At 41.0% G+C, this 23,627-nt stretch overlaps 2 protein-coding genes and 1 pseudogene across 2 annotated transcripts; 2 read left to right on the forward strand and 1 right to left on the reverse strand.

Annotated features, from left to right (window-relative positions):
• The first annotated feature begins 1,867 nt into the window (after positions 1-1,867).
• On the forward strand, positions 1,868-3,331 carry LOC127759731 (homeobox-leucine zipper protein HOX28-like). The gene is made up of 2 exons (XM_052284016.1): positions 1,868-2,529; positions 2,642-3,331. The coding sequence occupies exons 1-2, from the start codon at positions 2,167-2,169 to the stop codon at positions 3,056-3,058; spliced, it is 780 nt and encodes a 259-aa protein (XP_052139976.1). The 5' UTR covers positions 1,868-2,166; the 3' UTR covers positions 3,059-3,331.
• A 12,549-nt stretch (positions 3,332-15,880) lies between these two features.
• LOC127759730 (homeobox-leucine zipper protein HOX2-like) lies at positions 15,881-17,259 on the forward strand. The gene is given in 3 exon segments (XM_052284015.1): positions 15,881-16,388; positions 16,503-16,556; positions 16,558-17,259. Coding segments are annotated over 3 exon segments (930 nt in total). The 5' UTR covers positions 15,881-15,971; the 3' UTR covers positions 17,017-17,259.
• A 1,438-nt stretch (positions 17,260-18,697) lies between these two features.
• Positions 18,698-23,309, reverse strand: LOC127759733 (U-box domain-containing protein 35-like; annotated as a pseudogene).
• Positions 23,310-23,627: the final 318 nt, after the last annotated feature.

Below are 23,627 nucleotides of genomic sequence, written 5' to 3' on the forward strand. Positions count from 1 at the left end.
TAGCTATATAATTGTCAATTTTACTTAAATAATGGTATAGTTGAAAATGTCATCAATCTTAACCGGCTCTAATTTCTCCAATCTGCATACATGCATGGTAATACTGTAAGCAATGTATATACTGTAGTCATGTGACACTAATGACATCTTCAGGAAGCAAGAAAATTCTCTGATGCATCTGAAGTTTTGGTTAATTAATCCTTCCTATGCTTCTGAGTTTGTTGTCAACTTCATTGTATACCCCGAATTTTAGAAGAGTCAATTTGTTGGAATGGTCTAGCCAGTTAATTTTGTTGGTTTTGTTAGTTATGTCGTTTCTGCTAGATACTATATGTAGTACATTCTTCTGTTTTTTTCTTAATGATGAGTACAAGTGTATATTATCTTCATTCACACTATTTCTTTTCAACAAACACAACACCATGATAGTTAATCCACCTCAAAAAAATGCAGTACGTACGGATTATATGATGTGCACATAATGTCTACCATTATTCAACTAACTGACTATAATCAACCAACATCTGACATGAAATGCATGACTAATATAGGAGTGCGCGCACACACAACATCACATTAATTAAATCATCACTACTGATTGCTTAATTAGGATTATGCACTATATACGGTTCATATCTATCATGCAAAGAGCTTAGTCTCTGCAACTTGCACACTGATCACAAATTGGCTCCTCTCTGTCTCCAGATTCCTTTTCAAGTACAACTACTGTGCAATGAGTACTACCTAAGCAGCTATATAGCATCTTATAATTCAGACACAAAGCTGGCAATATAGTCCATGAAGGGGTTAAGGACCATGTAGTAAGCTGTCTCATGGGGTCGATCCATCATTAGAACCATGATGAAATTGATGAGTTGAGTCGAAAATGATGAGCTAGCCAGCCATGCCACTGTACCATCATTTGATCGATCTGCTGCTTAACCCAAACCGATCGATCGACCGACCGACCGAGCCATGAGACCAGCAGGGCTCCACCCAGCAGCAGCCATCCCGACATGCCCAAACTGGATTGTCTCTCAATTTTCACCCGGGACCAACAATAATGTCGGCATGATTAAGGCCCCCGTTTGGTTTTAGAATGGATTTTTGGGAGTAATTATGTTTATTTGTAATTTTAGATGTGAGAGATCGAGTTAGTGCAGTGAAAAGGGGTGTACGATTCCAACTCCAAGATTCCGTGTTCAATTCCCAACACGCTTATAATTATTAAACAAATGTTTGGAGGGACGTAGCGCCCTCCAAATCTCTTTTTTTTCTAGATAACAATTTTCTCACAAAACAAAATTACAACAGTTTACAAATCTATTCGAGGTTGATTTTTATGAACGATGCTAATGCTTTGTAATAATGAATAGTTGAATGCATGTACACCTTATGCAAAAGCTGGAATATTTCTTTATCCAAAAATACGAATTCATGCTATTACTCTAACATACCAAAGATTGAAATAGGTAGATAGCGTAGGATTTTTCAAAGGAATTGAATTAAATCGTATGAAAATCCTGCAAAATTCCTCCAAATACCGTCAGTAAAGCTTCTTGCACTGTGGCTAGCTTCAAGCTCAAAACTGAAGCTCAAAAATTCCTAGATTGGCACAACTACACAACATCTGAAATCGTGCAGCCGCACTCCATATATTTCTTACACAGATCGATAGCGACTCACCCAAGCACACGTACACAGCAACAAATATTTTGGATGAAGAAAAATATTCTCCCTTGACTGGACTAGTTTAATTAGCTGCTAATCTCACCTGGGACGAAGAATCCCCAATTATTATTATTCAGATGATTGATTACACTCGCAAGCATGCAGCTGCAGTTCTACTACCTTCTTCGTCTTCTTCTCATCAAGCTCTATAGCTGTATTCTGTAATGGTGGCCGGTCAGGTCAAAGCAGCAGCCTCGATCGCAAACTGCAGGATCGTCGCTGGCTGGGCCTCAAGAATCTCCAAAGCAGATCCACCCACGCGCCACCAGCTCATCATTGTCGACCAATCTTCTTTTCTTGATTTCAATCCATGATCTTCTCATCTATTTATACCCCTCGTCTTCTTCTCCTCCTCTCTTCATCGTCTCCGACGCCGACGAACTCCCACTCACTAGTAGCACTTACTTGTAGCTATTGATCTAGAGCACTTAAGACATGGAGAGGCAAGGCTTGGATCTTGGCCTGAGCCTCGGGCTAGGCTTGACGACGGCGGCGACATGGCCGGCTGCTGGGTTCTGTCTGAACTCCGGCATGGCGGAGCAGGAAATGATCAGGCGTGATGATGTGGTTGCGGCGGCGGCGGCGGAGGATGAGAGGTTCGCGTGCTCACCCGGCAGCCCGGTGTCGAGCGGCAGCGGGAAGCGAGGCAGCGGCAGCGGCAGCGGCGACGAGGTCGACGACGCCGGCTGCGACGTCGGCGGCGGCGGCGGCGGCGGCGCGCGCAAGAAGCTGCGGTTGTCCAAGGACCAGGCCGCCGTCCTCGAGGAGTGCTTCAAGACGCACCACACCCTCACTCCGGTAAGCTTCTTCTCCTACCCATCGCCAATGGTGGATTGGATTGGAGATGGGATTGTATCCGAGAGAATGGCATGGCTGAATTTTCTTCCTCTGATCCATGGATGATGTGCAGAAGCAGAAGGTGGCGCTGGCGAAGAGCTTGAACCTGCGGCCGCGGCAGGTGGAGGTGTGGTTCCAGAACCGCCGCGCGAGGACGAAGCTGAAGCAGACGGAGGTGGACTGCGAGCACCTCAAGCGGTGGTGCGACCAGCTCGCCGACGACAACCGCCGCCTCCACAAGGAGCTCGCCGAGCTCAGGGCGCTCAAGGCCACGCCCACACCGCCCGCCGCCGCGCCGCCATTGACCACCCTCACAATGTGCCTCTCCTGCAAGCGCGTCGCCAATGCCGGCGTGCCCTCGCCGGCGGCGGCGATGTTCCCCGGCCACCCCCAGTTCTTGTGCGGATTCAGAGATCACGCCGGAGCAGCGTCGTCGTCGTACGGCGGCGCATCATCTGGACTCGCGAAGGGGGTCAGGGCGGCGAGGTAGATCGATCGATGCGCGCGCCGCCATGATCGACATGACCAAGCTAGCGATCTCTAGCTAGAAGATGATGACATTGAGCAAGACGCAATAGTAGAACAGAGTTGAATTGATCTCTCGTTTTCCTGTGTATTTTTAAGGATCAAGTGCAAAGTTAATTTAGTTTTTGACAAATGTAGGATGGATCCATGTATGCACATGAAAAGTTGATGAAATAACATGAGAAGAACTAATTAATTGACCTTCTTTTTTAAAATTCGTAATTTAGTATACTCACTGTTTTGAGCTGAATTCTTTTCCCTCTACCAGGCATAGCCTCTTTTTTTTTTCTTTTAAAAATTAAAAATGTAGCTGTTGAATCTTTGGTAGTTAGCAAGCACAAGTGGGAATTGAAGCAACTTTTGACAGTTCATTTAGATTGGGAGTTGGTCTATCGTTTGGTTAGTTACGTCAATTAGATGTGCACACTTGCACTAATGTAGTAGTATCATCTACGTCAGTTTTGAGCAGACAAACAAACTGCAACTTCAAGGTGTGACTTTCGATTTTAGTTACTCTGTTGTAGACTTATGATTTAATTATTAGCGTATTGCGCCAGCGATTTTTGGCCTTACACGACACCTATCTTACATAATGAAGTGTTAATGGGAGTGAGGAAGTGTATACTTGTCAACAATTTTCAGGGCCGGCTCAACAATTTTGAGAGCTCTAGAACACACTTGTCACCAGAGTGTCGGAGGTGGACTAGTACAGTGGAGTTGTTGTGCAGTTGGATGGTCGCACCGTGAACCATCGCAGTGATCGCTCATAGTACGCGCGGAGGTCAAAATGGTACACGAAACATACGACACCTTGTGTATACATGGACCTAGGCCCCTAATCGAGCAGGGGCCTAGGCCGTCATACCCTGATCTATCCACTTGAATCGGGTCTAACAATTGTTACTCTCTCCGTCTCAAAATATAAATATTTTTATCTGCGTGTCCAAATTAATAGCTAAAAATTGCTATATTTTGGAATGGAAATAGTAAATCAGAGTAGTACCTCCATAATCTCTACTACTTAAAAGTAAAGTCATCCGTTCTTCCATCCCTCACATCATAGTGCATGCGCTCCTCTTCCCACAAGGTCTTAATGAAAAAAAAAGCTCTGTCCAAGAGAAAAAAAAAGAAAAAGAAAACTGTTGCTAAAAAAGCGCATGCTTTAAAATAGATCACACATTCCATTCTAAGTGGAATGGCCCCTATTCTCATTCTCACAATCTCAGAGATATGGATCCGTTTTAACGTATGAACATATTACTTTTAATGTTATGGCATTGAGAAAACATCTCGTTCGACACTTAGAAACTATACATGCAAGTTCATTTTTCTTGGCTCACACGTTCGATGCTCTTAAAAACATTTTAATTTCCTCCCCCGAGTCAGGCTCACTCATTTTATCCGTGCTAGCTAGTTCATTAGAAAACCGGCACTACTAAAACAATATCATGTGCTGGTTTGTAACAACAAACGACACTAAATATATGACATACGATGTTATCAATATCTTATTTTTATAAACCGGCATCGATGTAGTCTCATCAATGTAGGTTTTTGTCCGTTTGGGATGCATGGTGGGAAACCTTTTATCAATATCGGTTTTTATCGACCTGATGCTGAATGGGTTTAACTATTTGCCATTTTCAAGATGTGACAATTATGGATTTACCACTCATAGTCTATAACATATGGGTCCTCATATATCTATGACATGTGAGTTCAGTGATGAATCTTAATTACCGCTTGTAAGAGTGGCAAAAAGTTAAATATGTCGATGATGATAATTGATAGGGTACCTTTGAGCAGTTGTATGGTATAGTGGCTGTACATACATATATGGGCCTAATTATTCTCTGGCAACACTTCTCTCCAGGCCGGTCGGCCGGTCAATCCGGCCATGGGAGCTAGCTTAGAGCAAGTTTAATAGTATAGTCAACTACTAGCTCCAATTCATCTATAGCCAATTTAATAGCTCATTCGTACAATAGTTATATACTACACTATTAATACCTGGTCCCACCTGTCATACACACTGTGTCTTAGAGTCCGTGCTACAGCTGGCTATAAATTTGTAGCCCACTACTCTTCTCTCTCATCATTTATCTCCTTAAAATATATTTGCAGCTGGCTTATAGCCTGCTATTGTACCTGCTCTTAGAGCAAGTTTAATAGTAGAGCTCACTGCTAGCTTCAATTCATCTATAGTCAATCTAATAGCCAATTTATACAATAGTTGCTTACTATACTATTAATATATGGTCCCATCTGTCATACACACAATATGTCTTAAAGCCCGCGCGCACTGCAGCTGGCTACAGATCTGTAGCCCGCTGTTTTTCTCTCTCATCTTTTATCTCATTAAAATATGTTTACAGCTGGCTAATAGCCTGCCCCTGGTACTGTACCTGCTCTTAGCTCTAGCCGGCTGACTTGTGCATGTATGCATGCACCTGATGGATGGATGGATCGACGGCAGTTTAGAAGCTGGCAATACAATGTGGAAATTCCAGTGGCACGTGCCGTGCGAATCAGATGCCCGTGGACGGACAGGAGAGCGAGCGCACACCTGCAACACGACGACGAAAGTGCCAGGAAAGCGCGATCACACACACACGCACACACACGGCCGATCGATGAATTCGAACGATTTTTATAAACGAAAGGCATCCATTTGGTCATATTCAAATCAAAAAGAGAGAAGAAAAAGCAGAGAGGAATTGAAGCTAGAGCAGAGCAGAGAGAGACAGAGAGAGAGTATAAAATATAGAGTCGGTTGGGGTGGTGATGCGGGCGAATGTTGACCGGGGCAATGCATGTGCACGTGTGGGCGACATGCCCGTACGCCTCGGCCTCGCTGGCCGCCTTGGGATTCCACGCACACGCCACCGCATCGCACATGCTGCGGCAACGACGCCACCATAGCCATTGCCCTTCCTCGGATGCAGGTCGTCTTCAGAGTTATACTCGCTCCGTTCCATAAAAAATCAACCTAGTACTAAATATGACACATCCTAGTATTATAAATCTAGACATACATATGTCTAAATTCATCGTACATCCGGTCCTACTTCATCCGTTTCACAATATAAATCATTCTAACATTTCCTACATTCATGTTGATGTTAATGAATCTAGATAGATATATATGTAAATATGCGAAATGTTAGAATGACTTACATTGTAAAATGAAGGGAGTAGATTTATTTTTTATGGGATGGAGGGAGTTCGTATTGAGCTACTCACTGACATGTAGGCTCCATAGCCCTCAGACCCATATGTCAGTGAGCAGGAGGATCTCAATTGACCCCCTTCTTCTTCGCTTCCTCCGCCTCGTCGTCTTCCTCCTAGCTTCATCGTGTTTGCACTGCACATTTGCACGATCATCGAGGCATGCACTTATATGCCGCTAAATATAATTGATTATCTTACTTAATTAGCCCGGCCACTGGCATTACCATAATCCGCATGTTGTCGCCCACTTTAATCACACTTAGCTAGCTAGCCTAGCTACCTATTACTACCAGTTTTGTTGCGAAACCGGACCCGGATTTGCTGCACTTAAACTTGCTGTCAATGGCCTGATTGCACGCATGCATGTATGGCCTGTAGCGCGCTGCTTTTCTTTTCTTAAAGCAATACAGTAATAATCTAGGTTACGTAGAATGCCTAGGTAAATTATAACATGCATTTTCGATCCCTAGCTATACATAGCTAGCGTCTAATGCAATGTCATTGTAACTCCCTATTTTTTATATTATAAATTGCTTTGATTTTTTTTACTTATCAATTTTTTTTGTTTGAACAAGTTTACAAAGAAATTTAGCAAAACATCTAAGATACTAAATTAACTTTATTAAATTTTACATTGAATATATTTTGATGGTATGTTTGTTTTTTCTTTTAAAAATATTATTATATTTTCCTACAAATTTGATAAAACTTAAAAAGTTAATTTGATCAGAAAAAGTCAAAACAATTTATAATATAAAATGAAGGGAGTAGATATATGCTCGTTTTACTCTCAAACCGTATCTTTTTAAAATATATTTATCATCTACATTATTTTAATAAACTATTTTTAATTTCTTCACCTTTTTACTCTTTAACCGTATGTATTTGTTCATGGCAATCAAGGTCGATGAACGTTGATTAGAATTAATCATTATTTCGAAGCATACATTATACTATTAAGGATGGTATTTATTAACTAGCAAACAAACAAATTAACTAAGACAGCCACGCATGTAGCTAGCGTCCCACGTACACAATTATTGATAAATATATTTGCTGATCGATCTACTATCTCTCTCGCTGCAGGATCATCATGATGCAGGAAATGATTACGAGCAGAGCCACATCCATGTGCAACTCCAGATCAATCCTACTAATAATAATTTAGCAGCAGCAGTTACCGACCGATCGATCCATCCAGCTAGCTAAGCTGCTTGTTACGAATGAAAAAGCAGGCAGGCATGCATGCAGCTTCCCTCCTGTACATGTCAGCCTGTCTGCCACACTATAGGCTATTCAAGAAAACTTTTAACAGCGGCAGCTTCTTAATTGCTCCATCCGTCCAAAAATATAAGAAGTTTTAGAGTTGAACATAGTTATTAAGAAAGTAGATAGAAGTGAGTGGTGAAGAGTTATAATTGAATAAGTAGTGAAGATAGATAAGAAAAGTAAATGGTGGAGGGCTGTGATTGGTTGGAAAAAGAATGTTAGCGGAAAAGTTGTTATATTTTAAGACAAATCATGAAAGCTAAAAGTTGTTATATTTTGGGAAGGATGGAGTATATAATATTCACCTTCTCTAATCTAAACAGTCAAAATTCTAAAAATTTAGAGAATAAATTAGAAATAAATAAACTAAGTGAAAAATCTAACATTTTTATATACTCACAAGTTGATATATAGTGGAGTACATATCAAATACCTTCACTTCTCAAACAAGGACCTACATTACTCAATAATTAACCATCAGCTAGGCCGGCTAGGCTCACACGGCCGGTGTCGTACATGCATGTGTGTGTGTGTGTGTTTTGACAGCATGGAGATGTCGGCTAACTGCAGGGTCAAACTAAACCAGCATATGTACTACTCTGCTAAATTAGCTAGCGGCAGTGATAAGGTACAAATGCAACTATATATTCATGCAAATACAAGGCATGCAGCTGCTAGTATTATTGGCACATGTGACAAGTGGCCTATGTGGAATGTGGTGGATATATACCACAATGGAGTAAGTAGACAGGTTCAGTTTGCTGTCGTTACTTGTGGGTTGCTTGTTTGTGAATTTGCTCTGGAGAAAATGGCGGAAAATTAAACATATTAATATGAGTCAATGGAAATGACTTGCAAGCAATTGCTAAACGAGAAATATCGGTTACATGACGATATATATATATGGTCCCTTGATATCATCCATCGCATCCAATTGACCGTTAGTTATACATACCTTTTCATGCACATACGACTCTTCCCAAAATGTTGTCACTTTCTGAAGTTTTTCACAAGGTAAAAAGACTAGAATGTCATTCATCAATTATAAGACTAGAATTTCATTCATCAATTATCAATACCTTGAAGGTACTATCGGTGGAAGGTGTGTGCATGGGTTGTAGAGATGATGGTATTTTAGACGTTTCATTATTACAAACGCGGGCTACTTGAAACATAAACGCACCATGTGTACACAAGTTTTCACGTGTACACACCGTGCACAACAACTAACAAATATCATAAAAAAATTTAGAAACATTTGTATATGTACTTCAATAATATCCTTAAAAAATTTAGAAAAGATTTGTACATGTACTTTTAATAGTATTACATTTATTTGTAAAGTTCCATCTTCAAATTCATCATACACAGCAATAAAAAAGAGAAAATTTTGACAAATTTATATTCTTAAAACTATTATTTTTGTAATTGCTAAAATATAATGAATTTGACTTTAAGACTTTACATGTAGGTATAATACTATTAAAAGTATATGCATTATTTTTTTCTTGAGTCTTTTTATGATATTAATTAGTTGGTGTGTATAGAGTGTGCACGTAAAACTTGTATACATAGGGTATATATGCTGCCGCTTTGGATTTAGCTATAGTTTGGAACAAACTTTGAACAATAGAGGTAATTAACTACATTCTAGAATATACTAGGAAGTATACATATGTATGCATTGATTGGTGGATCCATATATGTCCACAAAAAGTGCAATAATTCGTTCAGTCGTTTAATGTGTGCGCATTCCACCAATCATTCGATTCATCGATCGATCGATCGGCCCAGAGAGAATGAGACCCAATGTAATGGGTGTGTACATGCATTCAAGCTTCGATCCCGTACGTTAATGCGCTTCGATCGATCGATCATTCATTGTTGGCAACGGAAAGCTAACAAACGCCGAGCTGGCCGTCACGCTGCATGCCGGCCACCGTTTTGTACCGTACGCTTCTTGTACTATCATCTACCTATATATACGTAGCTAATTAACTTCTTATATTGCACACACATTTTCACTCTCCAATTAGTTTATAGGGAGTACTATATATAGTACTAATACGTACGTACTGCAAATAATTTTATGTGCATTGCAACATGCAAGTAAATTATTAACTGCAAATAATAATTAACAGAAGTAGTAGACGAGAATTGAAGCGTACATGTATATGTGTAGTACATATGGTGGCGTCTGACTTAGGTAGCTTTCAACTTCCACCATCATTTGAGACCAATAATTCCCTGACTAGCTATCCAATTCTCATCATCATCGATCGATCAACATTTCAACAACAATTAATCTCACCAATCGATCTCCAGCTAATCCCTTGTACCATTAACTATACATGCATTATTACCGGCCAAGTTCTTGTGCCAATTACACAATGCAGCTATGATTATATAAGCAATAATATATTGTCAGTAATAATCAAGCAACCGTCCAAGCAAGTTGCATGCGCAACGACTGAAGAACAAGGCATGATTAGTTGGAGGGGATCTGGGATCCAATGACGAAATTAATCATAAGCTAAGTTGAGAGAAGCTACAGAAATGTATGCATGCTCGATCAAGTGGACACAGAAAAATAAATTAATGTGAAGTAAGCACAGCTTAACTCGTCAAGGTTTTATGATAGAGCTAATCCACCTGAATTTAAATCCTACAACTTATATAGATTCTCACATTTTCGTAGGCGGTGTACTCATGGGGCATGTTCTTGTATTTACGGTTAAAATTATTTTATCAGTTATAGATGATCTATTTTTCGATATGTGAATGTGCGTGCGTTATGAAAGTCTGTGTTTACACTATATTTTTTTTAAAAAAAATAAATAATTGGGAGCGATGTGATGAACGACCAGCGGGCTGGCGGCCACGAGGGAGGCACATGGGGAGTCCCCGGCTGCCTCGTACAAGTGGGCCCGGCCCGGTCGGGGCCCTCACTCGGTGTGCGCATGATTGGGCGCACGTGAGCGACAGCTAGCTACCCACAAGTAACCACCCACCATTTCAGCCACCCCCAAGTGCCAATTGTACTACGACTACTCTACCCCATGCATTGGGGTTTGCACTCCCCAAGGGTAAACAAACTAACCAAATTGTTACATCCACACATACACCTTATAGGAATATACTACTTCCTCCGTTTCACAGTGTAAGTCATTCTAGCATTTCCCACATTCATATCGATGTTAATGAATCTAGATAGAAATATATGTCTAGATTCATTAACATCGATATGAATATGAGAAATGCTAGAATGACTTATATTGTGAAACGGAGGAAATAGTATAGTATGCGGTATACTATGTCACCAAGCAAAATTAATTTCATCAAAAGAAAACCAAGCAAAAGTTCATTGCAAATTAAGGGTCTTATTGTGAATTTGAAGTTGATTTTTTTGTTTTTTTTATCGTAGTTTATTTTACAACCTTTGTTTTTGAGTTGCTAAGATAAGGACACGTGTATAGAAGTTTTACTCACAAATGGTCTTTTATTTGCTAATAAGAGATTTAGATAAGCATATGAACAAGCGAAAAAATAATGGGGTTGTAAGTTGATCCTAGCCTTGCATGCTGCGCGATGAATTTGAAGACAAGCTAGCGACAGCGGGATGTTTGTATACACGATACATCAGGGATGGAAGGTCGATTTTTTTTAAAAAAAAACATGATGGAAGGTCGTTTGATCATGTATATATATGTGTTTGAGGGGTTTCACGAGGAACGAGTGTCAATTAAGGAAAGTGAATGTTGTGTGGTGGGGTCTATTTTAATTTACATTTGTTTCTTTGATTTATTGGGCTCTAATTGGTCGAGCAAATCCGATCAAATCACTCGCTTTCAGAAGAAAGACAATGGAGCAAGAGCATTAACGAGGAAACGTCAAAAGTATATATCACGGTGGAGATTATGGATATGTATGAATCTCTTATCCCTTTTTCCTCCAATTGATGGAGACATTAGCCACTGAATCACAAGCCAATTATTTGGTACTCCTACCTGATGATACTCTTTCCTTTTCTAATAACCCTGTGACACCTTCTTCATTAGTACTTTTGTTCTGAATAAAATTCTCTCAAATAGTATCAACAACTAAACCATTTCATAATCAAGAGCACATCCACATATATATTTATCTCCTTTTAAAATCCTCGAAATGGTGCTAATCTTTCTTAATGATCACATTCCAATTAGGACATAAACAAATGTGCACTAGTACTCATCAAGTAGCTACTACCATATGCCTTGAAATGTGTAGGGTCAGCTCTAGTGGCCGTTCATCACTGGCTAGCTATAGCTTGTGCATGTAGTGATTAATAATTTGTTCATAAAATTTTAAAAAAAATAGTAGAAAAGAAATCACCACTTGACCCGACAACAACATCTAGGGGACTTGAACGCCACCCTAAGTGGACATCCTATAACCATTATTCAAACACCCCATCTGCTTAATGCAGCTTTCAGCACAAGATTGGTCCTGTAGTCCTCTCTGTCATGTCAAGATACATAAACATGGGACCTATCATTGCATTGCATGCTGCCCATCACCAGTTTCCCTCTGCACAAAGGCAAAAAGTCCCCAAAAGATAATCATATGCATACATAGAAAAAAAAAACCAGCTAGCTGAAGATAAAAAAAAGGAACTTTCTATAACCTTTATAGCTAGCTAGGGACTGTTAAATTGGAAGTCTAATCAGCTTGTGTGAATTGGTTAATTGGTAAAACTATATTATTGGTTAATTGTGGAATGGACAAAAATTTTAGTCAAGGATTAAATTCTCTAATTAATCTCTAGCTAATCCTTTGTTTCCTGGAAGATCCACTCCACCTTAATGATATTTGTGTGGCTTCTAACTGATAGCTCAACTTGTAACTCGAAATTTTGTTCGTTTACTCCCAAAATCCCCCTTACTATGATTATGTCTGGTCAGATTCCACAAGATTAATTATCTCTTCACATTTCTTTATCATTCATGCCTAGTCAAATTGAATAAAACGGCCGGTGAGGAAAAGTGCAGATTTTTTTAGAGCAAAAGCAGAAGTTATCAGGGAAGAGAGAATAAGAAAGAAACTGAGGATGCAATGCAATGATAGAGTGCATCAGGGCAAAAGTTGATGGCCGCACAATCCAGAGGATGGAGGAACAAGAACCACCATTGAGTTGGGAGGCAGGCATGGCCCAGCCAATAATTCCTCCAACCTGGGGTGAGGTTAGTTTTGGTTGGAGTACTAATAGAGTTGGAGAGATAACATGCTAAAGGTTGGAAATTAAATGAATAATGCTTCAAAAGCTGTGGAAATGCGACCGACCATTATGCGAAAAATGAACACACTATCTTGTGTGGATAGTCATCACCAACTACAAGCAACCCCAACAAAATGGCATGCATACTAACAACCTCGGTGACATCGATCGCTACTTTCACAACAAAATATACATACAGAATTCCGTTACGTTTATACACTAAATTGATATTGATATGTTTTAAACGTCAAAATAGTTGTTTCGTGTGAAATTCTCTGCTCCAACATCTGGACTAGAAATCTTACGCGTTCTTTTATAAGAAAAAAATAATGTTGGATAATTATATGCATTTGGACCCCAAGCTTTCAGGTGGTGTAATTTTCGCATTTTTTCTATACATGAATTCTTTGGAAACTATTTTTTAAATCTATATTTTACAACTTTATACTAATATTTAATTAATCTATTCTTATCTTGTAAATCATTAAGCTATTTAGCACAAAATAATAAACTTTACTAATATATAATAGTGGTAGTATCTAGCCTTGATTCAAAAGCCCTGAGATTATTTATGCTGTAGTAGTAGTGGTGGAGTATATTTCTCTTTTGTTTGGTGTTCAAGATGAAAAAGATTTTTTTTTTGGAGGAGTCCAGTATAATTTAGGGGGGGGTAATGATGAAGGAATGAATAGTTTAAGTACAGCAGTTGGACTGGAGGCCCCCAATGATTGCGGGGAGGTTGTGGGGGTGTCAGGAAAAGTACCGGCAAAGCGAGCCGCACGGCCGGGCCTGTGGGCCCACCCTGTCTTCTCCCCATGTGGGCCCCACTCCTCAGGGGCCGCAGCCCAGCTGGGTGATGATGAGGAGGAGAAAATCATGGCCCTTGCTTTGCTTTGTTGTCTGCCAAGCCGGCTCCTCGAGCCGATACGGCATCGGCTCGAGATCGGCTCGGTTTATTATAGTAAAGCTGATGGAGTGATTTTGTGAGGAGTGAGTTCTAGAATGTTTGCTTCGACTGTCATGCATGGTTCACGAGCACAGCTGGAGAAAAAGGATGGATAATGCTGCAAGAAGAAGATCCCATGATGATGTCGTACGTTGTTGGTTAATCTCCAGCTTAATTCTGATTCTACTCGTCAATAAGTATACAGATGTGTTATCTGATATGATACACTTGGATATTCTTTTTTTTTTGTTTTTTTGGTGTGTTCTTGAGTGTTAGAACAGTTCACTTAGTTTTTTACAAGAAAAAAATCATGGCAATGGCATTCCTTTTTATCTGGATTTTCTTCTAATTATTTAGTATTCATGTGCTAGTAGTAGTACTTAGCTAGCTGACAAACCTGGCTTTGAGTAATTAGGAGGCAGGCAGGCCGTCCTGTTGCTGCTTAAATTGCTAGGCAGGCTAGCTAACCCAAAATGCAGGATTCATGCCTGTTGCAGCTGTACTATTTCGATCAGTTTAATTAAGCTGGAGTGATTAACAATTTCGTCAGTTATTATTGCCATCCAAATTAACGCGACATCCATGGATTGGAAGGTAAACCAGTGTTGTTTTGCCAGGGGACATCAGCAACCTACCGTCCCAGGAATTCAGACTTAACAGTTAATTAATTAAACCAAATTCATATGCATGCATGCACGATCAGACATTGACCTCTTCCTAGCTCCATCCGTGTTTTGGATGATATGATCCATCCATGTTTCCATGCAGTCTTGTCAGCTAATCCCGGTCCATCGATCGATCTGTTTCCTGCTCCGAGATCGATCCTTCGTTGTTTGCAGGTTTTGCTCCTTGGAATCTGCGTCACTGCTCGATCGTCAGAGGAGAGAGATGCAGCTGATGAGCTACTACAGTAAGTAGGTCGTCTGAATTAGTCTGAACCATTCGTGTGTTTCTTTTCTTTTTTTTCTTCTCTGTCAGATCGATGAACTGGTCAGCAGTAAGATCCAATATTCTTGTAGACGATACCAATGCAAAACATAGCCTGCCTCCTCAAACAGTTCCTGGCCAGCAGCGCCGATCGGCGGTCTGAATTTATTTGTCCCAGGAGTACCTTCACAGCTGCACTTTCAGATTTTATTAAATTCACTGGTGGTAATATATCCCAGTAAATGCTGGAATATCTGAAAACACAAGTGCATATATATGCTACGATTCAAAGGTTTCACCTGCATGCAGTGCTGTGGATTTAAGATATAAAGAAGTACAACATATGTACAAAGTACAAGACCGTCAAATCTTTCTGATGAAATTGAACTGTTTCATGTGAAATTCCTACATTTCAAACAAATCACCACGATTTTAAGCCAGTCGTTTTTCACTTGTTACTAAACTCTTATGCATGCATTCAAATAATTCACCGTGGAACATGAACGGTTAGGCTCCCTTGGATTGTAAGGAAAACATATGAAATTTAAAGCATTTTAATTCTATAAAAAACATACTACGAAAACCTTAAAACAAGAAATGTTGAATCCTACCCTTTCCTTAAAAATTTCTATGGAATGAACATTCCCACAAAGATTTTAAAGAAAAGTTAGCAAGAGCTTAAACCACTTGGAAAATTTTTTTTAAGTCTATCTCATTTGAAGTATGTGTTTTTTCTCTGGCCTAGTTGAACAATCATTCCCATATAATTTTAGTGTTGTGCAACCTCTATTTTGTACATGTATTTCTGTTTAAATCATGTGTTTTTTTTATATTTGTTCATTTTATTAATCATGTGTTTTAAACAAGCCCCTTAGCGTACAACGATGATCGATGCTGCTAATGTTATCGTCAGATCAAACTTAAAGCAAAGCAAAGCCAAGCCGGCAAGATCGAAAATAAACCAAGTTCCAACGCGCACACACACACAACGAGCCAAGCCCGAGGCATTCAGCCTCGGCTCGACTCGGCTCAATCACTCAGCTCAGCTCAGATCGAGCCGAGCTGGGGCCCCACCCCACCCCGCGTCGCAATTAATAATTGGTCGCGACTCGCGACGAGATCCACTCGCACCAGCTCATCATTTGCTCCTCCACTCCACCACTATTTATAACCCCCCTTCGCCTCCTCCACCCCCACTCATCTCCTCCACCTCCTCCACCTCGCCGCCATTTGATCGAACACCTGATCGCCATGATGGATCTCGGCCTCAGCCTCGGCCTCGGCCTCGCCTCGCAGGGCAGCCTCACCTCCTCCACCACCACCACCTCCTCCCCCGGCGCCGGATCATCCTCCCCGTGGGCCGCCGCGCTCAACTCCATCGTCGGCGACGTGAGGCGGGATCAGGCCGCGGCGCATGCTGCCGCGGCGGTGGGGGTTGGGGTTGGGGGCGAGGAGATGTACCAGGGGAGGGCGTCCACGTCGCCGGACAGCGCGGCGGCGCTGTCGAGCGCGAGCGGGAAGAGGGAGAGGGAGCTGGAGCGGTCGGGATCCGGGGTTGACGACGACGACGGCGCGGACGGCGCCGGCGGGCGGAAGAAGCTCAGGCTGTCCAAGGACCAGGCCGCCGTGCTCGAGGAGTGCTTCAAGACGCACTCCACTCTCAACCCCGTAAGCATCCGCCTCCTCCTCCTCACCTTCCATTATTTCCGGTTCTTGCGTGATCTGGAAGGTGTTCGTCCGATCCATGGCGTGCGCTGATCGGCGGTGTTGGTGATGATGCAGAAGCAGAAGGTGGCGCTGGCGAACAGGCTGGGGCTGCGGCCGCGGCAGGTGGAGGGTGTGGTTCCAGAACCGGAGGGCGAGGACGAAGCTGAAGCAGACGGAGGTGGACTGCGAGTACCTGAAGCGGTGGTGCGAGCGCCTCGCCGACGAGAACAAGCGCCTCGAGAAGGAGCTCGCCGACCTCAGGGCGCTCAAGGCCGCGCCCTCGCCGGCGTCCGCGTCCGCGATGCAGCCCTCCTCCTCCGCCGCCGCCACGCTCACCATGTGCCCCTCCTGCCGCCGCGTCGCCACCGCCGGCGCGCCGCACCAGCCTAACCACCAACAATGCCATCCCAAATCTAACACCACCATCTCCTCCTCCACCGCCGCCGCCGCCGCCGCCGTCGCCGTCGCCGGCGGCAACGTGCTGCCCAGCCACTGCCAGTTCTTCCCGGCCGCCGCCGCCGCCGCCGACCGGACAAGCCAGAGCACGTGGAACGCCGCCGCGCCGCTCGTCACCAGAGAGCTCTTCTAGAAACAATCCATCCATCGCCATGACAAACTTGGGAAAGGATCAAGCTTTGATTGGTCAAGACAGTGTTTTTACCAGGTGGTGATTTGGTTAATTAATTAATTATAATTAATCACTCAAGAGGAGGGGATTAATTGCCTTGATTTGGTACCTAATTACTAGTATGATTAGCAGTAGTAGTAGTAGCAAATTTGGTTTGGATTAATTCAGTTTGATTCCATGATATGAACAAAGGAACAAAGCAACAACAAATGGCCGTCTGCTTTTTCTTGGACGGCATTCTTATATGTACCAATTCACCAAATCTGCTGGTTGGTGGATTAACAGCTTGATAATTGGTATATTGATTGTACTACTACCACTAATTGATTGAATTATGAGAAAAGTTAATGAAATCTTTTCTAATTCTTCAGCAACAAGAGTATTATCTGGAGCCATGTCCATTTTGATCAACCAATCAATCAATCATTTGTACTACTATGCTCCCCCTTTTCTGCTGCAATGCTTGCAGGTGACCTAACATTTTGCGACTTCTTTAATCGCAAGGAAATCTTGTAAACAGCGACACCTGATGAAAGTTGGTGATGTTGATCCACACTATTTCATCATAGTACTATTTATTCAGTTCCTTTCTTGGATGGAAAAAGAGAAAAATGGTTGTTGATCTTTAATAAAAATAAAGATAATCTGCAGAGACAGGTGACAGGTTTAAAGTCATGGTCATCAGATCTTTATAGGAGATGATGATGTGATTAGATTATAATTAATCCTCTCAGTGATTAGTTTTTTTTTCTCCTGGGCCAAGTTGTTTTTCAACCGACAATTGTATCTTTACGCGATTCGCAGAGATCAAAGTTAATTGAAAGTTTGCTTCCAGCTTTTCAGCTATGCTCACACACAACAACAACTTGCAAAATCAATCAATGGAAGAGGGAGAGCTAACCTAACTCATCATGGCAAAGAGATAAGATATAGATAGATAGCTGCATAAAACAGCAGCAAACTTATTTTGCTTATTGACTTTCCTGTCTAATGAAAAAGCAATCTGCTTTGCAAATGAGCCTGAGCCCAGTGCTTCATCATTATGTCCTATACTTTGCGCTGCAGATTGATATATTAAGGGGGTGTTTGGGAACTAGGGACTAAACTTTAGTCCCTCTCACAAAAGCATAAGTCCCTACCCTAGGGACTTATGTTTTTGAGAGAGGGGCTAAAGTTTAGCCCCTCTCTCCCAAACACCCCCTAAGTCATCTGATTTCCATAAGATCATCAATAGCTGAGATTGTTTTAATTGGTTGCAACTTCTGCTTTTTCACTGAGGATGAGACAGCCCAACAGTATACAAAAATGACAGCATAGAACAACAACCCTATACAAAGCTTCATACTGAATTTTCATTAAGATTTCCTACAATCAGATCAAATGTTGAGAGCACTAATTACAAGCTTACAACACATCATTATGAATGGCAAAGGAGAAAAAAATAATTGTTCACCATTCACTAAGACAGTGAGGTGGAAGGTGTTTGCCTATGAGCTAGTAGGAAACAATTTCTACTACTACTATTTGATAAAGCTGCACAACTTGAACCTCTTTATGAACACCACTTATTTTATTTTATTTTTATTTTTGGAACCAACATGAAGACTACTTCTACATGAGATCTGCAAAAATTTACCACCTTGAGAAGAAAATCAATCATCAACTGCTACATTCTGGAGAATGCAGGCCAGAATGTGTACCAGCTACTAACTCTTTGTTCTCCAGTCGATGATTGCAGAACGAAGCGAGTGATTTGGTATCAGGCTCTTGTGAGGCAATCTCAGATTTGTCATAGGGGACTTGTCATTCATACTAGCCACAGCTCGATCGCCTTCCGGTCATATGTGTACCCATCCGATGCGACATATGGATCAGCCATCACTTCCTGAAACATTATTAAGAACATCATCAGCAAAGTTACTGTGATTCTCTTTTTCAAAGGGAAAAGGAGTAATTTTTGCTGTGAGACTGTCACTATCATGATAAGTGTTGATACAAACCTGAAGTATGGGGCAAATGAAGTGACTTGGAGGTGCTGTTTGGTGGCCATTAAAAGCCATTTCTCTGGCCTTGGTTGCAACATCCTTCAGCCGCTCCAATGCTGGAAGAACATGATCGCTCAAGTCGGGCCGGTCTCTGCGCCTCATTTCGGCACACTTTAGGGCTAGGAAAGCCAATTCTTGTGCCTCATTCAAAGGCCACTGCCCAGCAGCTGCATCCAGAATGTCCACGAAGTGTCCATCTTCTAGTGCAGTCTCCACAACATGGGCAATCCCCATGGTGACTTCGCTGTCAGCAATTGCAAGATCACGATCCCTAGAGCATAAACATCGGACTTCATGGAGACCACGCCACTTCTCTGATACTCTGGGTCTATGTAACAGAAAGTGCCCACTGGAGCAGTGTTCTTGATCATTGTGGACAGGTACTGATCCATACTTGGAAGCAAAGTTGATAGACCTACATCACCTATCTTGCTAACCAAGTTCCTGTCAAGCAATATGTTTGCGGGCTTCAGATCCCGGTGTATGATAGGCTCTGGTTTGGAACTGTGAAGGAACATAAGAGCAGTTGCAACCTCCCAAGCAATTCTGAAACGGTCAAACCAGGTCAATGGCGGTGTATTATTTCTCCGTTGCAGCATGTCATCCAAGCTGCCATTTTCCATGAATTCGTAGACCAAGCAACCATGCTCAGGGCATGCACCTAGCATCAGGAGCAAGTGAGGGTGCCGGATTTTACCTAGGACCTCAAGCTGACAAAAAAAAAAAAGATGAGTTGCATCGTTTAGACTGAAGATGTTATTGTACTTTGAATAAGGATGATCAGAGGATGATTTTGCACTATATCTGCATAAATAGTTTGTGAACTCCTATTAAGACAGTTCAGAGGGTTCAAGAATTTTGTCTTATGCAAAAGAGAAGATTCTGCTGTTTGCCTTTTGCACATCACAAAATAAAGGTGTACCACTGGAGAATGCTTTTTATTTGTCAAATTTGATATGATTGAAACCATGCACTTCGTCCCGGGGTTTGTTAATGGTGGTTAGATCTTGCCTTAGAGTACAGTGTACTGAACAGCTAAAAAGGTGAGTGTTGGGGAGAAAATGACAGTACCTCTGTTGTAATTGCTGAGTTCCACAGCCTTCGGGGAGTTCAGAACTTTTACTGCTGCAACTGTATGATGAACTTAGCCTTGTACACTGTACCATATGATCCCTGCCAATCATAAGATCCTCAGACAGTGACGAAGTCGATGCTTTTATCTCCTCCCAGGTATACCTGTATACTCGTCAAAAAGCGCACGAAATCCTCTCTCCTGTCTTATTCTCATCACCTTCCTGATTGCCATTACTCTGTTTTGTTGCTTCACTTTTCAGCATTTTCATTTCTTAATTGATCTTCTCTTCTGGCAACTTCCTGTTCTTCTCTCTCTTTTTTCCTTATCAATCTCCTACCTTTTCTTCTGTCAGTTCTGTCTCTTAAGCTTAATTTCATCCTCAATGTCCTGGATGCCCAACTTATGTAACTAATAACAAACATTCAACTGGAAAAAGTTAGACATTGTAGGCTATGCCCAAATTTATGTATAGCTCCTACCATTAAAATGTGAACTTACTTTCTGATTGGCGTCCAATGATTCTTTCTGAGCTAACTCATTAAGCTTCTGAAGATGCCGTAGTTTAACCCTCAGCCTCTCAATCTCAAGCTTTAGATACTCCTGCTTAACAGAAGTTACATATAAGGGTATGAGAAACATGCAATTTCAGTCATGTGCATATTACTTTGAAAAGAATATGTTTCATCTTGTTTTCTTGATGGATTTAATACATGGTCATGAGATGTTTCAGATTTGTTGCCATATCTGACACGGATGCCTGATCCGAGTTATCAAATGAACGATCTCTATTGAAGCTCTTATAGATAGAATTCCCACTGCTGCTGCTACTTAACCTGTTTCTGAATTGATCGAGTGTGAACTTGTCAGGACTGTATCATCATGGTTGGAGATCTCACTCCCACCACTGCCTGAAGGGCTAGCTCTCCTGTTGGATAACTTATTCATGTTTGCAATTGCTTGGTCACGCTGAGATGACAGAGATGGCTGGTGGAATGACACATTTGCTGACCCATATGTGTCTCCCCATTCTGCAGTATTCAACATATTTAGTACACTGACAAAGAGAAAAAGGCATAAATGATCAAATACACAGTTCCTAAAAGGTGCTACATCTAATCAAATGCATTAAATAGTCTAGGGTGGTAAATATGTTTATAAACCAGATGTATCTTAAATGTTACGCCAAACATTCGGTCATGATTATAAAAATATATATATTTCGGCCATTGCATTAAAGAGAAATAACATGGCAAGTGCATGAATTGATGAACCTCAAAACATTCACGTGAAAATGATTGACAGTACTCTTCATGACTTTTTTGCCGGTTCGGCTGAAAGGTTCGGTCGACCAATTTTATTAAGATTGGGAGAAATACAAAGTGAAAAAACATTGACTCTTCATTGACTTAGCTCTCAAGAAGTCGAATTCATTGTATTCAGTTGAAAGGTGTACCAACCAATACACAAGGCAAAAACATACAGACTTGTGTATTACCTGAGGGTACACTGGATGAAAAGCTTCTAGAGCTTGGGGATGAAACAGTTGAAGAAGAAATGGATTCAGGTGTTCCGATGGCATCAGATGTAGCTGAGTGCACAGATGATAGTTTTCCTTTTGAGACAAGTATGCTGCTGCAGAAGCTTGGAATGCACTCAAGATTTGGTCGCAGTCTACTTCCTTTGTTTTTCCTGATATAGTAGTTAAAATTGTTAGCGATGTGACCAACATTGTACACATATAAAACACATTTTCTAACCTCTAGAATGCCACATGCTGTGAATTCTCAATAGAGCAGTTTTAAAAGGTCTACTCGATTTTAGAACGTACATAATGGTGAGTTGATGACCATGTAAGTTGTATTAAAAAATGATTCTACTGAAGAATTGCCCTGAACAAATGAATGTGAACGTTGGATATGAGAGGAAGGGCTATCATATCAAAATTTTTAAGAGAGTGGTGAGGCTCAAACCCGGGTCGGCTAGCCACACCTGTGTGCTAGCCGGAAGACCCCCCGGGCCTTTCTCAAATGAATGTGAAACGACTGACTCACTACATCCCAAAATATAACAACTTATAGCCATTCAAAATAGTCCCCCAAATATAAAAACTATACCATTTCAAAATTTATCCCAAAATAAGTTCACTTTTATACATGAATTTGGATATAGGATAAGTCCATATTCATGTATAAAAGTAAACTTATTTTGAGACGGATGTATCTGCCCCTGCAGTACGCAATGCCTTTTTTGCTGTATAATTGTTCAGTTTGGATTGTTTGTCCACTTCTATTACTAACAAAACTTGCAATCAAGTAGTTGCATTGCAAACCTCAGTGGTAGGCTGGAACGTGGGGCATTAAATGATCAAGGATGATCATTGTACTGAAATCTTAGGTTTCCTTATGATCAATTATAATAGACCAGCTATCTGCCCAAAAGTTTATCGCCATTTGCACTAACTTGCCCAACTAATGCATGCCACTAGAATGGCATTTGTCCACAACTACACAGTGCAGCAACACTGTAGTGTTGAAACTTCCAATGATAGGTATTTTCTGGAAGTAGTAAGTAAGAATTCGAAAGGTTCCTGATAGATTACTGAATATAAATATATATAATTGTTAATTCTGATTGTGGATCAGAAGACAAATTTTAGTACCCCTACAATTTGCAGTTAGTAATAGAAACATTGAGTAGCATGAGTATATGAATGTTTTCAAACATTCAGTGATCATGTATATAGATTTATATTTGGTAATATAAATAAATGCTCAAATAAATTAGGTAACGAATAACAGGGAGAATAACCTTCGGAATATGCTGCTAGAAGAACCTAAAACTAACTTGCAGACACTGAATTTGCTGATTTCTTCGCTATAGCAGTAGGCACATCGTCAGATTCGAGTAAAACAGCTTCAGCTTCTACCTGTACATCAGATAGAGTAAAGATGCTATTTTAGTCATCAGTTACACCCAACCACCGCAATCAGCGCACTTAGACAAATTGTAGGATAACCTTTCTCTGAGCACACTTCTTGTAAGGAAGCAACATATTGTTTGCTTGCCATTCCACTTCTTTTTGTATGCAGTTGCTACGTCTTCACGCACTTGTGTGATTGGAATGAAATTGCCCACTTAAAGGAGTAGGGAGAAAAGAAAAGCTCCGTATTAAATGGTTGAAATGGTAACTAGCAGAAAAACGCACTCCTAAATAGAAATTATCCACAATTAGTACACAAAGTTATGGGATTCGTACTCTCCCTAATTATCCACAATTAGTACAATCAAACAACCTCATATGCAGCACCCCAAACTATTTTAGTTGGTACTCGGTAGTTGTGACATTACAATCACAACTTTGTTCATAGATGATTAGATGGTACTATTGAACAGATCTAGATCAATTATTGAAAATTTGGAACTGATAAAAAGCACTTCAATTTCCTGCTCCC

Source organism: Oryza glaberrima, unplaced genomic scaffold (assembly GCF_000147395.1).
Source record: "Oryza glaberrima unplaced genomic scaffold, OglaRS2 ChrUN-Ctg63, whole genome shotgun sequence".
Taxonomy (NCBI): domain Eukaryota; kingdom Viridiplantae; phylum Streptophyta; class Magnoliopsida; order Poales; family Poaceae; genus Oryza; species Oryza glaberrima.